General features: G+C 42.0%; 2 protein-coding genes across 5 annotated transcripts in view; one reads left to right on the top strand and one right to left on the bottom strand.

Annotated features, from left to right (window-relative positions):
• The first annotated feature begins 39 nt into the window (after positions 1–39).
• NCBP2 (nuclear cap binding protein subunit 2) lies at positions 40–9,165 on the top strand. Of its 3 annotated transcripts, none has more exons than XM_039477139.2 (4): positions 40–191; positions 3,903–4,084; positions 6,056–6,194; positions 6,612–9,165. In XM_039477139.2, exons 1-4 carry the CDS (start codon positions 114–116, stop codon positions 6,681–6,683), a joined length of 471 nt encoding a protein of 156 aa, XP_039333073.1. In that variant the 5' UTR covers positions 40–113; the 3' UTR covers positions 6,684–9,165. The 3 variants fall into 3 exon arrangements, with proteins under 3 accessions (XP_039333073.1, XP_074260156.1, XP_039333072.1); XM_074404055.1 differs by having other exon boundaries at positions 169–247; XM_039477138.2 differs by lacking the exon at positions 40–191 and adding an exon at positions 254–430.
• A 1,095-nt stretch (positions 9,166–10,260) lies between these two features.
• SENP5 (SUMO specific peptidase 5) overlaps positions 10,261–14,930 on the bottom strand; it is a 64,145-nt gene continuing 59,475 nt past the window's right edge. For both annotated transcript variants that reach the window (XM_010336952.3, XM_010336953.3), the window contains 2 exons: positions 13,801–13,851; positions 10,261–12,681 (listed from right to left, as the gene is read on the bottom strand). In XM_010336952.3, coding sequence (XP_010335254.2) covers positions 12,571–12,681; positions 13,801–13,851 — 162 coding nt within the window. In that variant the 3' untranslated portion in view covers positions 10,261–12,570. The remainder of the gene's footprint in view (positions 12,682–13,800; positions 13,852–14,930) is intronic.

Below are 14,930 nucleotides of genomic sequence, written 5' to 3'. Positions count from 1 at the left end.
TGTAGCCCGGACTGGGTCCAATAAGACGCGCGTCTCGGCGCGTTTCCGCTTCCGCCGCGGCAGCCACCGCCTCGCGTCAGGAGTCGTCGTATTCTCGTCCGCTTCTCGGCACTATGTCGGGTGGCCTTCTGAAGGCGCTGCGCAGCGACTCCTACGTGGAGCTGAGCCAGTACCGGGACCAGCACTTCCGGGTGAGGGAGGCCGGGCCGCGAGAGGGGAAGGCCCTGGGCCAGAACGCTGAGAAACGGTTTGCTCTTATCTCGTTGTGTTGCCTCCCATTATGCTGGAGTCCCCAAACGCCAAGTGGGGCCTCGGTGCCTGCTGGAGAGGCAGGGAATGGGTGCTGGAAGGGCGTTTGGATATCAGTGAAGCCACTTTGGAAGAATGGGAATTTGAGGCTCGCTTTCCCATTCCCTCGCAGGCACTCCCGGTACCCTGGCCAGCGCCGAGAGATTTGAGTGGTAGAAGTAGTCGTGGCTCCTGTTTCCACGGTTTTGCCTCGGGAGGGTGACTCCGTAACAAGGGGGGGGAGGGGTATCCTAACTCCCTGAGTCTGTAGAGGCGCCTTCCTGGTGCAGCTACGGGGCTTTTTACTTTGTTTTTTAAATCAGCGAAGCTGTGCCCTTCGGCGATTCGGGCCCCTTCTCTAGGAGGGCGGTCCTACGGAAACTGTACGCGGTGCGTGGGAGACAAGTGGAGTCCTCACTCTGCCCTTGGGGAAGCGTCGGAGTGGGAGGTGGACCCGTCAAGCTGGGCACGTTGAGGGTGTAAAGATGGGAGAATTGCTGCATTTCAGAAGAGGGAAATTTTTAGTCCAGACTATATCGAATACTGTATCACTGTATTTTGTGGGAAAGGGGGAGGCTGCAGATATTCAGAGTAGGCTTTTCAGTATCAACAAAGGCTGAGATGGAATACGGTTGGGGGGAGCGGGACTCATTAACCCAGTTATTTAGTAAACGTTTATTGCGTGCTGTTGCTAAAGCCTTGTATTAAACCCTAGAGGGAGAGGGAAGACAGTTTTCTGCACTCTACGAGCTCATAATTCCCCGTAGTGTGGATTATAAATGGAGGGAAGTAACCAGAATCTAAGCAGAAGTGAGTTAAGAGAGAAGCAGTGAGGATTCAGAAAAGGGAGAGGGGGGAAATCCCCTTGTGACTGGGAAATGAAGGGGTGTACATAGCAGAGGGTAGGTGTGGAGAATGTGGGAAATGTGTTACTAAAGTAGGGAAAAGGAAATTTTGTTTGGCAGCAAATTGGGGAAGCTCTTAAATTTATTCAGCCGAGCATGGTGGCTCACGCCTGTAATCCCAGAACTTGGGGAGGCAGAGGCGGCCAGATCATGACGTCAGGAGATCGAGACCATCCTGGCCAACATGATGAAACCCCGTCTCTACTCAAAATGCAAAAAATTAGCTGGGTGTGGTGGTGCGTGCCAGTAGTCCCAGCTACTCTGGAGGCTGACAGGAGAATGCTTGAACACAGGAGGCGGAGGTTGCAGTGACCTGAGATCGCGCCATCGTACTCCAGCTTGGGCAACAGAGCGAGACTCCATCTCAAAAAAAAAAAAAATTATTTATTCAAGGACGGGCACGGCACAGTGGCTCACACCTGTAATCCCAGCACTTTGGGAGGCCGGCACAGGTGGATAACGAGGTCAGGAGTTCAAGACCAGCCCGGCCAAGATGGTGAAACCCCATCTATGCTAAAAATAAAAAAATTAGCTGGGCATGGTGGCAGTTGCCTGTAATCTTGGCTACTTGGGAGGCTGGGGCAGGAGAGTCGCTTGAAACCCAGAAGGTGGAGGTTGCAGTGAGCTGAGATCACGCCACTGCACTCCAGCCTGGGCGACAGAGTGAGACTATGTCCCCAAAAAACAAAAAAGATTTATTATTTACGCATTCCAGCCTGGGCGACAGAGTGAGACTATGTCTCAAAAAAAACTAAAAAAAGATTTATTTATTTTTTGAGACGGAGACTAGCTCTGTTGCCTATGCTGAAGTGCAGTGGCACAATCACGGATCATGCAGCCTCAGCCTCCCGAGCCCAAGTGATCCTCCCACCTCAGCCTCTGGAGAAGCTGGGACCACAGGTTTGCACCACTACGTATGGCTTTTTGTAGAGACAGGTCTCCCTGTATTGTTCAGGCTGGTCTCAAACTTGGGGACTCAAGCAGTCCACCTGCCTGGGCTTCCCAAAGTGTTGGGATTACAGATGTGAACCACTGATCCTGGCTTGTCAAGTTTTTAGATGCTTAAGTGCCAGGCATGATTTGCACTTCTGCCACTTTTACAGCTATTACTTTAGACAGTTCCACGTCCTAACCATTTTTAACTTAATTTATCTCGTAAAATGAAAACTGAAAACTTTTGACGTTGTCTATTAATCTCTTCGGTCTAAAACCTAGAGCTTTATTTAGACAGTAATAACATACTGTCATGTGGAATTTCTAGCATTCTGTGAATGGAATCCATATTCCTATACTTAAGTACTTATTTATGCCACAGTTATCTTAAACTGTAGGCTATTTGGACCTTACTTATGTGAGGAAAGTAGAAAACGAAGATGCCCCATCCATGTTAACAAATCAGTGACAGCAGTAAAATGACAGGAATTTACTTTGTCTAATGTCTCATAGTTCTGGAAACCTCTTTTTAACATAGAATGACTATTGTTCTGTGGATTTTTTTTTTTTTTTTGAGATGGAGTTTTGCTTCTGAGGCCCAGGCTGGAGTGCAATGGCATGATCTCGGCTCATTGCAGCCTCCACCTCCCAAGTTTAAGCGATTCTCCTGCCTCAGCCTCCCAAGTAGCTGGGATTAACAGGTGTCCACCACCATGCCCAGCCTGGTCTTGAACTCCTGACCTCAGGCAATCCACCCTCCTCCACCTCCCAAAGTGCTGGGATTACGGATGTGAGCCACTGTGCCCAACCTCGCTGAGCCATTTTGGATCCAGGGATTTGTCAATTGCGCTGGATGAAGCCCAGTTATGTTCTTGTCTCTGGCTTCATCCTTTCATCCCAATTTGGATGCCCATTAGGAAAATGAGGTCTGGTTTTTTTTTTTTTTTTTTTTTTTTTTTCTGATCACTGCATTTTTTCCCTAAACTCAGAAAAATATATGAGCATGTAAAGCATCCAAGTTGTTGCTCTGAACAGTTTCTATAGGTGTATTAAAAGAGGAACTCTATCTCTGAAAGTCCACTTACTTTTCACTGTAGAGGATAAAAGGGCCCTTATAGGTCAAGGTCCAGAGTTTAAACTCGGGTTTAAAGGATGCAGTACTGAGGATATGGTGTGTACATGGAAAAGGCAAGCCACTTGTGAGAGTCTGTTGTAGAAGTTATTTTGTTGTATGTGGTATAACTTTTGAGTCTGTCTCTCTATTAAAGGTCTGGATTTTCCATACGTGCTTCACAAAATGTGAACAATCTCCGCCCCCCCCTTTTTTTTGAGACCGAGTGTTGCTCTTGTTACCCAGGCTGGAGTGCAATGGCGCGATCTCAGCTCACCACAACCTCCGCCTCCTGGGTTCAGGCAATTCTCCTGCCTCAGCCTCCTGAGTAGCTGGGATTACAGGCACGCACCACCATGCCCAGCTAATTTTTTGTATTTTTAGTAGAGACGGGGTTTCACCATGTTGACCAGGATGGTCTCGATCTCTTGACCTCATCATGATCCACCCGCCTCGGCCTCCCAAAGTGCTGGGATTACAGGCGTGAGCCACCGCGCCTGGCCACAATCCCCCCCTTTTTTGGGCAAGGCATTTGTAGTAGATTGGGATGAGAGAATTTGATTTCCACATCAGAATTAGTAAATGTTTTTTTTTACCATGCTTAGAAATACTATTTAAGCAAGGCTCTTAAGTTGCTTAACTTTTGTTTCTATTTGAAATTCTAGGGTGACAATGAAGAACAAGAAAAATTACTTAAGAAAAGCTGTACGTTATATGTTGGAAATCTTTCTTTTTACACAACTGAAGAACAAATCTATGAACTCTTCAGCAAAAGTGGTGACATAAAGAAAATCATTATGGGTCTGGATAAAATGAAGAAAACAGCATGTGGATTCTGTTTTGTGGAGTATCCTTCCTGTGTTTAATGTAGCTGTTGAACCAGGGTAGAGCTGAGAGTGGTTGGTTGCCTGTTTGGGGAAAAAAAAAAAAAAGTGAGGCTGTTAGCTCATAAGCATCCCTGCGCTTGTCCCTACGTTTTCCTTCATCTCTCTTCTACCTTCTGTCATATTTACCTCTGCTCTTATACTATGAAAGCTGCCACTATTTACATTGTCTTGAAATCCATGGTTTATGGTTAAGAAAAAGTTTTTCAAGAATATTTGCCCTTCATGTAAAAAAACTTCCAAAGAGCATAGTGAAAATATAAAAACCTTGTTCTGTTCTAAACACCCAATTCCCTTTCCTAGAAGCAGTCAGTTACCAGTTTCTTGGGTTTCTTTCAAAAAGTAATCCTGTGGGTGTGCAGTAGTGTACTTCATGTGCTGGTTTTCTTTTTAAATAAATTTTTTTATTGTTCATTTCAGCACATGTAGGTTTGTTTTTTTTTTTTTTTTTTTTTTTTTTTGAGATGGAGTTTCGCTCTTGTTACCCAGGCTGGAGTGCAATGGCGCGATCTCGGCTCACCGCAACCTCCGCCTCCTGGGTTCAGGCAATTCTCCTGCCTCAGCCTCCTGAGTAGCTGGGATTACAGGCACGCACCACCATGCCCAGCTAATTTTTTGTATTTTTAGTAGAGACGGGGTTTCACCATGTTGACCAGGTTGGTCTCGATCTCTCGACCTCGTGATCCACCCACCTCGGCCTCCCAAAGTGCTGGGATTACAGGCTTGAGCCACCGCGCCCGGCAGGTCTGTTTTAAAGACAGCTGTGTAGCTGGGTTTCATGGCTCATATTTGTAGTGCTAGCTACTCAGAAAGCTGAGGTAGATCCAGGATCACTGGGGCCCAAGAGTTAAAGGCTGCAGTGAGTTGTGATGGTGCCACTGTGTTCCAGCCTGGGTGACAGAGCAAAACAAATTTTTTTAAGTAAAATACCTGTATAGTATTTCATTATGTAGATGTATATAAGTTGACTGTATAGGTAAAAACCAAAACTTTACTTGTGATCGTTTAATTACCTTACTAGATTCTTTAAATACTGGACCTCCTGGATTTATCCTATGTTCTTTTTACTATATTTTATGTTTTGTTCATTCAATTTAATATTCTGAGAAGTTTTGCAGACCCAATCTAATGTTTCTTTTGAATTTTGTTCTGTGCCCTGATTTTGTTTGATTTGGTTGAAAATTTTCCTTAAATGTCTGGTAATCCCTGGATTTCTGTTCATAATTAAAAATGCTGATTCATTGGACCCAGGCAGGGCTTCTCTCCCAGACTGCTGGCTTGCCTTGGGGATATGTGGGTTTCCCAAATGCTAGTATGAAGAAAGATTTTATTTTGGCCTGCTAACATCAAAGCTACTACTTCTTCCAGATGGTTTATTGAGAACACTATTGTCTTATTTGTCTGGGATTAAACGTCTTCCTGCTTACAAGTCTTCCCAGATAGACATTTAACTAAATGGAGATCTCTCTGATTAAGTAGGTTTGGGAACTACTACCTTCTTGATACCTTGAGTCTCTCCTTTAGTGAAATGCAGTGCGATTCCATATGCACTGTGACCTCTTTATTAAGGTTGCTCTGGAATATGTTGCACCTAACTTGAATATATAGCACTTGTTTCTTGGGTAAGAAGTGTACAGTGGTCTAAACCTGCACTGAATGTATTTTATATTTTGCAAACCAAAATACGGATATGAGACCAAAAATTATCAACAGGAATGTCCAGGAACTCATGATCAGTGTAGCCATGGTTAAGTGTTACATTTGACTATGTGCTTCTAGACCAATTGCAAACAGGCCTATGCAAGCTGAATTACTGTCTTTGCACTACATCTGGTTGGATTAGGTCTTACACTTTTTAACAACTCGGCTTCATTTACATGTTCTCCCATTTCCAAAAATGCTTGGGAAAATGCTAGTGTTCCTTAATATTTAAGATATTACTCACGAGCAGATGCAGAAAATGCCATGCGGTATATAAATGGAACTCGTCTAGATGACCGAATCATTCGCACAGACTGGGACGCAGGCTTTAAGGAGGGCAGGCAGTACGGCCGTGGGCGATCTGGGGGTCAGGTATGCAAGAAGGGTCTCTGGGATCAGCCATTGCCTGGGATTCTAGTCACAATGACAGGTGTTTTGGCAATTTATATTTACTTTTTTATAAATAACTTCATGTCTTTAATCTTGGCTTGAAGTGATGTAAAAACCACCTAACGGTTTGGGTAAATTGATTTTTTAAACCCTGAAATAGTCTATTCTGTACATTTCTAACAAGCATCCATTCTTGAATTTTTGCTAGGGGCTGGGTATCTTCCACCTGCAGGAATATCTACAAAGAAAGCAAAATGCACTGAAATGAGTTGAAGTGCATTATGTCCTGCTTGAAATGTTCACATTAGGGCATCTGAACAGGTTCCACTGACATGTTTGTGGGAGGCGTATTTTTTTACCATTCTTCTCTATATTGTAACTCTGTTCTTTTCATTAAAGGTACGGGATGAGTATCGGCAAGACTATGATGCTGGGAGAGGAGGCTATGGAAAACTGGCACAGAACCAGTGAGTGGTGAGAGCTCCATCAGTGAAAAACACTCCTTTGGCCTGTTTAATTTGTTGAAGAACATCACTTAAAGTCTGCATACAAGCCCATTTTTACCAAGCTTTGATCAGTGTCTTTACTGGGCTGAAAGCCTCTTCTTGATTTTCCTCTGAAAGTTATGAAAGGACAGAATCCAAACGAATGCCTTTTATTCTTGTCTGAGAATCTTGGCCATGTGTCGGATTATCAGAACAATTTCGTTACCAGGTCAGAAACTGTGTTCTTTGACAACGATTGGATCTATAATGTTGATGAGTCTTGAGCCAAAACCATTATACTTCTTTTAGGAAGACTAGAACAATTTAAAACATTTGTTTTTACCATATTGAGTGTTAAGTAGGTTCATGATCTACATCGGAGCCTGGAATTATTTTTTAAATTTTAAGTTTACATGAGATAATGCCTAATAAATGGAGGTGGGGCCAGGCATGGTGGCTCACACCTGTAATCCCAACACTTTAGGAGGCTGAAAGGAAGGATAGCTGAGGCCAGGAGTTTGAGACCAGACTTGGCAACACAGCAAGATACCCTTCTCTACAAACAAAGCAAAACATAAAACAACAAATGGAGTGTGCTGCGTTGTATGGCTTTGCACTAAATTAGGAACAGGTATTTGACAATTGAATTTGTTTTCGATGAATGTTAATCTCTAAAGGCAAGCTTAGAGATCAAAGACCTTCCTAAATAGTTGTGCAAAAGCAATCTACACAGGACAGCCCTGCTTCCATGCTTTACACATCAGGAAATGAGGCCAGAACTTGAGTATTTACTGACACATTTTTCCAAAGATGTCAATGTTATACCTAAAGCTAAAAAGCAAGGGTTTGTCATAGAACCTCTAAATAATTTCAGGGTTAGGGGAGACACTGACAGTAGGAAATGGGATAAAATATCAAATGACAGTAAAAACACTGCATTGACATGAGGACCATCAAAGTTACTCTTCATTTTCAGTGATGTTAGGAATGAAGTGGGTTTAAAAAAGGATGTTGAAGTTAGAATGTTTAATAGAAACAATCACAGAAGGTTCCTGTAGGAGATGCTGCTTTTAGCCATTTCTCATGGTGAAGTCTGTTTTATTTTTTTCCTCAAATTGTACTTATTGAGGCTTAAGCCTTCACAGTGAGCTGATGGTCTCTACAGAGAAGGGGAGTCTAGGGAATTTATTTTGTATTTGTAAGGCAAGAGGTGATTTTTCTCTAATACATGTGAGTTATTGTTCATTTAAAACTGTTAGTATAGTATAATTTTCCCCGATATGAAAAAATGTGAATTTTTTTCACTTAGCAATGAAGTACTTTCTAACTTCCAATAGTTTGTGAAACTTGGGGCTGAAGTACCTTAGTGTGAACATCTCTCATTGAACAGTGAGTGTAGAAATCTGAAAGTGCTTAGGAAGAAACTTTGCAAACATTTAATGAGGATACACTGTTCATTTTTAAAATTTGTCTATACTGTAGTTTAAGCTAATGTATTTTATATTCTTTTGTAGTAAAACTTAACTCATATTTCTACAGGAGACTGCTTTTCTTTGAATTGCCTTCTATATAACAGGTTTCAGTAAAGTTGGAAGACTTACCGTTGTCACTGCCCGTTTCCTGCCTTATAAAGAGGGATGTGTTCTGGAACTCCTGTACTCTGGACTACACATGAATGAGTTCTAGGGGGATTCTATGAATAATGTGGAAATTTGCATGCCCATTTTGAATGGAGAGTTAGAAATAACTAGCTGCATGTGAGGAGAGAACACTGATGATGTTGTGAAAGTGATAAAATAGGCACCAAGCAACCTCTACTGATGGAAGAATAGCTTAGTTTTCCAGAAAACATACTCTGGATGATTGCAGGGGAAGGGAAATGGGGGCTGAGTTAAGATAATCTTAGGTTTCTTGTGCTTGAGAACACTAAATATGAGTTTCTACTGCACCATTGTTTCCTGTTTCTCATGGATAGCATCTGATGACCTATTTGTCACTTTAATCAGAGAAAGTGAAAATTCAAACATGTACACTAAGATTAGGGAACCACAGTTAATATAGGTGGTGAAGTAATGAGAATTAAACATTCAGTTTCTCAGTCAAGCTAACCTTATTTTAAATGCTCAGTACCCACATATGGCTAGTGACTACTGTTGTAGATGAAAATACAGAACATTTCTAACATCATAGAAAATTCAGTTGGATGGTGCTGTTCCTTTAAGGGTAAGCTGGTTAGGGCCTGCCTGCACTGCTCACTGTTCTTAAATGACCCTTGTCATGACTAGAATGTTATAGGAAAAAAAATTACCAAACGGTGCATGTTTTTCAACACAACAGAACACAAGTTTATAAAGGTATTTATTTATTTTTCAAAAAAATATTCTGCTAGAAGGGTTGAGTACTGTAATTTCATATGATGATAATCTTTAAATAAATTTTTTCTGACCAACAGGTACCAGTTAAGTGAACAGCCTGTCTGGGTCTGCTTTTGTAACACCCAAATGCAATTAGCACTTCTCTGATGGTATTCCCTGGGTCGTCTTAATTATCTACAGGCCAGGAGGCAGAGCCTAGCACATAACAAAAGTACGTATGTGCTTTATAACTGCTGATTTAATTCCGTTCCTTAACTAAGCAGAGCAGGGAATCAGTATCTCTATTTCACACTATTAACAGACTGTCTTGCCTGAAGAGTCTGACCTGCCCAGACCCCCCCAGTTACTTCTAGCCCAGGGAAGCAGTAAACTGTAACTGCAGAGAAAAAGGGCAGCTAAGATGAGACTAGTGCTGGCTGAGTCCCAGTTAGGTCTGTTACTGTTTTCTTCCAACTATAAATCCAGGATGACAATGTTACTCAGATTCAGTGCTAGGTAGAAAAGAGAATGCAAAGCCAAAAACAGTTTGGGGATTATATTGGCAGCAACTTCTTTTCCCCTTCTTAAGAGGCCAACAGAAAGTTGATTAGGATTCTTGAGAGAACTTAACTAAAAGTTGAATTAAATCTATATTCATTGCTATGGATTTAACAAAAGGAAAGACCACTGTAAAGAAGTAACTACAACCTGGTATGTTTGTTGAGGAGAGGACTGGGCAGCTTGTTGAAGGCTCATCAAAAGTAGCTTTTAGTTAGCACAAGGCGTGCACTCAACCTCAAAAGCATAAGGTCTAGGCCTGGCACAGTGGCTCACACTTGTAATCCCAGCACTTTGGGAGGCTAAGGCAGGTGGATCACCTGAGGTCAGGAATTTGAGACCAGCCTGACCAACATGGTGAAACCCTGTCTCTACTAAAAATACAAAAATTAGCTGGGCATGATGGCGTGTGTCTGTAGTTCAGCTACTTGGGAGGCTGAGGCAGGAGAATTGCTTGAACCCAGGAGGCCGAGGTTGCAGTGAACTGAGATTGTGCCATTGCACTCCAGCCTGGGCAACAGAGCGAGACTCTGTCTCAAAAAAAAAAAAAAAAAAGGTGTAAGGTCTGCCTACCTCGTGAGCACCCAAACAGTTCAGTGCCAAACTAGTACCAGTAAAACCACGTCTGCCTCTTTCACCAACAGTCCAGAGTGTGTTTCAAAAATACCTTTATTAACCAAGGAAGCAATTACTGTAAACATCAGAAAAACAGGACATTCTGATCTAGGACTTAAGTTAAACAGAGGTTAATACCTAATTTAGAGATCAAGATCATGCTACTGCACTCCAGCCTGGGTGACAGCGAGACTCTTGTCTCAAAGAAAAAAAAAAGTGGGGGAAAAATAAAGACCAAACTCAACATTTAGTCTAAGCCACACTGGGCGGCATACCTCAAGATGCCCTATGAAGCATTAAGCTGGAAGTGAGAGTCTCTGGACTTGGACAGCTCACGTTTCGCAGATTGGAGGAAACGGCAGCTCATGCTCTTGATTTTCTTACAGGAACAATTCTGTCTCTTCTGCATGCCAGGTTCTGTCAATGAAGAACTGAAATACTTCCTCACTCTGAGGTATAAGACATTCTGAATCAATAGCCCAGTGACTGGCTACTTTGGTATACCGCACCCCCACCAAAAAAAATTAGAGGCAAATGCCTGGCATATGTTTTGGAAAAATCTCATGTTTGCACAATTATGTTTGAAAAACTCATGAAAAGCTCTTCCTCACCTTAAACTCATTTTTCCTAATGCTGACAGAACCCCATCTATAGCAGCATAAAGTGCCTCTACTCTCAGTCTTTGTAACGACTTGAAACACAGTAAGAAACACTGACCTGGTTTTAAATTAAGGATTTTGAGTCTGGAGGACTCAGGAGAGAAAAGTGCTGGGGCTGCTTCCCAGTGTCACCCCTGGTGTTGGGAACCCTGCGTGTAAACATGGTCTGACTCAGTTCTCAATTGCTGGCATCAGCCTTCTCTCAGCCATACCTTAGGGCCATGTGAAACTAAACAGTTTAGCTTTTTCAACATCCCAAACCTACCCAGGCATAAATTTGAGTATCTTCTGCCATTTACTTGGTGTTTTTCTATTCAAACTTCTGAGTTTCTCATACATACACTGGTGGTTTTTCCTCCCCTGATTCAGAAAAGATAACTGCGTAGGTTTAACATACGGCTTTCCTTTCCAGTGTCACAAAAGGCTGGATTAAAGATGTAAGGTGCATGACATTAATCCTAATGCAGCTAACTGTATGGACAAGGCCATTTAGACCTTCCTTCAGAAGACGAGGTTCAAAAGGAGGAGAAAAAACAACTGCTAGTGTCAGCATTGGTCACACAGAAGCCAGATGTGCCCTGCATGTTACTGAGATCACTAAAGGGACAGGAGAAAAAAAAAACCTGATACAGTTGCTGCACTCCCATGGGAGTAAGTTGCCTTTACTACCTTCCCTCTTCTCTCCAGCCACTTGCAAAAGATCTAAAGTCAGTCAGTCTTCAATTTTGAATGTTTAAATTTCAGATACCCTTGAAAATAGAAATGGATTTGGTAAACCTTAACTTCTTCCAATTGGGAGGCAACACAGGGAAATGACAACTTACAAATTACTCCTAGCTGCATTATTTGTTTGACTACTAGGTTTGATGGGATAATTGTTTTTCAACAGGTCAAAACCAGAAAAATCCAGGGAATTCACTATCCCAGCAAAAGCCTTTATAAGATGTATACCATGTATTATAATTCTTAAAACCACAACTGAAATCTATCATTGTTACTGGCCCCGAAAGTTGCTGTCTTTTTCTCACACCTTAATTTACTCTTCCCGAAGCAGGCACTGTGCTTACAAGTGTGCCTCCTGAAACAGAACACACCAGTCAGTTTACGGCCACTTCCATCTCGCCCTTCAAAAGGAATGAACTGCACTCTCTAAGACTCACTTGGAGAGGAAAGTCAGTGAAAAGTGCCACTGGTAAAAGTAAAACAGGACTGGATTTGTCAAAACCACTCCTAGCTACCCTTAATGCCCCAGGGAACACTTACTATTCTCAGAGTTATGTTGTATCAAAAACATCTTGCATTTTTAGGTTCTGGGAATAAATTTGAAACCTGTATTCAGTTCACATCTAACTAAGTTTCAAAAGCTGCACCAAATCTACTAAGCTTTTTTTTTTTTTAATACTCTTCACTGCATGCTCTGTCTACATGCATGCGTTTGAATAATAAATATTAAATATGGGGGACGCACAGAATCCATAAAATTAAAAATGAAACCAAACTGAACATTAAACAATAGTACATGGTAGCTGGAGAAAGAATTAAGGGCAAAAAATAAATTTGAGGTAACAATAGTGGCCCAACACCACTGATCTGAAATATCTGTAAAAATTCAACTAAGTGTTTGGAGATTCAAGTAACAAACCATCTGCTCCAACTTGGTCAGACTTCCCAGAGTCCCTGCTGAGTTTCAGTCCATGAGCCGGCACTCACATAGCTCCTTGTAAATCCTCTTCCGTACCCGGGGCATGTCTTCTTGTGAAAACTGGAAAGGCTGCTCTAAGGCGAGGCACTTGCAGTACTGCAAAGGTCCCAGAAATACTTAAATGGCAGGAGCTGTGTGCCAGCCCGTTATATTTTACTAAATGCAGACCTAACAGGGTCTAAGGCAGACGTTCCCAACCTTTTTTGGCACCTGGGACTGGTTTCATGGAAGGCAATTTTTTCCACAGACTGATGGGGGTGAGGGGAGGAGGTTGGTGTCAGGATGAATTATCAGGTATTAGATTGTCATAAGGAGCATACAACCTAGATCCCTTGCATACGCAGTTCACAACAGGGTTCATGCTCCTATGATAACCTAATGTAAATGGTATCTGTCCGTGGCCCAGAGGTTGGGGACCCCTGATGTAAGGCAGCATTTTCATGTCTGTTTAAACTACTGTAAAAACACACTGTTTTCAACATTTGTCCAAATTGCAGTCAACTGAACAAGTTAGTATACGGCTTGGGATTGCCTCTCCCTCCTGACCCAATATTGTGAAAAGCAGCAACTGATGAAAAGACCTAAATTCCTCCCGAAGTGCAACCTGCTGAGTGCAGCTAGATCATGGCCCTTAAGTGGGAAGTTGAATTTGCTTACAAAACCTCAAACATGTATGAGGTATACAAATGAACCCGTCTTCCAAGATCTTTACAAATCTCTAAATTCATGCATTATATTCTGTAATTTCCTTCATACATATATATAAAACTGAATTTCTTCCATAGCCCTTTTTGATCTCTAAGGAGATCTACAGCGTGAGATGGCAGTTTTTCTATGTGGACCATATTTAAAATTTAATCACTCTGTGTCAAAGACCTGCAGATTGCTTACCAATGGTTTTTTAAAAATTCTGCAGATGCCAATGGTTGTGATACAGACAAATTCAAGTCAGCCTCCAATGTGGCTTACTAATAACCTCCAATGAGACATGGATGATACCCACAGGTCATTCTTGGTCCCTGGAAGGTGGTTCTTCCTAATGATAACATCTGAAAATGTAGAAACTACTGCTCCTCAGCAATAAAGGGGAGGGAAGGTACTCTGTTGCTTGTACCTAGCATCATGTACACATACAGGAACTGCCGTAACTCCCCACTCAACCCAACAAACTCAATTCACATATCATAAATTCTGAAAAAAACAGTATTTCTTTACCTGGAGCACAAAGACTCCACAGTCACTGTCATTTTTCTGTTGTGGAATACACTGAGGGGAAAAACAAAAGAGTCATTAAAATAAGATCAATTACTCCTCTTAAGAAAAACTCCTTTATGGAAAAATGTGCAAAAGATACGAAACTTTTCTCTCTGCAGGACAGCTGGTATATCCTCTGATATTTCAAGCATCTAATTTTATGGAGGCACCTGGCCACATAAAAAGAGCTATCAAGTGGCAATCACAATTATAGAACAATGTTTTACCTAAATATGAGAAATGGGAAATCAAATGTAAAAACCTACTTTAAAAACATGCATTTGGATCAGAGTTCTATCATCAATTCACTGACAAGAGTCAAAATGGAATTGTGGCTGGGAGAACACAGGCCTGGCCTCTGGATGCTAGGATGGTCACAACTCTGCTGAGCAGTCTTCACTTTCAATCTCACATCACACAACCCTGTCCTATTCTTTGAAAGAAATCAGGAAGGTAAATAGTATGGTTTTTGTTTCTTGGGGTTTTGAGACAGGGTCTCACTCTGTCGCCCAAGCTAGAGTGCAGTGGCAAAATCTCAGTCTCCTGAGTTCAAGCAATCTTTCTCAGCTTCCCAAGTAGCTGGAACTACGCTTGGCTAATTTTGTTTTGTAGAGATGACGTCCCACTATATTGCCCAGGCTGGTCTTGAACTCCTAGACTCAAGCAATCCGCCCACCTTTGCCTCCCAAAGTGCTGGGATTACAGGCATGAGCCACTGTGCCCAGCCAACAGTATGTTTTTAAAATAACTGGTTACTGTATTCTGCCCAAAGTGGGAATACAGAAGATCCTGACTAAATTTAGAATACCTAGACTTTTTAGTCAAGTAAATTCAGTAAATTTACCAGTTCTGGTTTGAACTGGTATACTAGGTTATTCAAAACACAAAACTTAAGCTTAATTTTAAAATTCAGCATTGATTCAGTTCAAGGATGAACTAATAAATCTTCTCTCTTTGGGTTTGGCTTAAAGGTTTGTTTCAAGACCCTGCCTATAACATGTGTCAATGATCCAGATGGACCTGTGTTTAAGGACCTGACTATCAATAGATGTCCTTTGGGGAAAATCACACCTGGGCTTTGGGGAAAATCA

Source organism: Saimiri boliviensis, chromosome 8, assembly GCF_048565385.1.
Source record: "Saimiri boliviensis isolate mSaiBol1 chromosome 8, mSaiBol1.pri, whole genome shotgun sequence".
Classification (NCBI taxonomy): Eukaryota; Metazoa; Chordata; class Mammalia; order Primates; family Cebidae; genus Saimiri; species Saimiri boliviensis.
Note: the sequence above shows the minus strand (reverse complement) of the source record. Positions and strands in the feature narration are given on the sequence as shown.

What these genes read in the sequence shown, in the direction of transcription:
- NCBP2 (XM_039477138.2), top strand. Translation starts at nt 281, where the DNA reads ATGCTGGAGTCCCCAAACGCCAAGTGGGGCCTCGGTGCCTGCTGGAGA. An exon ending in TGTGGATTCTGTTTTGTGGA is followed by an intron (nt 4,085 to 6,055) that starts GTATCCTTCCTG and finishes TTAATATTTAAG; the next exon opens with ATATTACTCACGAGCAGATG. An exon ending in GTGGGCGATCTGGGGGTCAG is followed by an intron (nt 6,195 to 6,611) that starts GTATGCAAGAAG and finishes TTTTCATTAAAG; the next exon opens with GTACGGGATGAGTATCGGCA.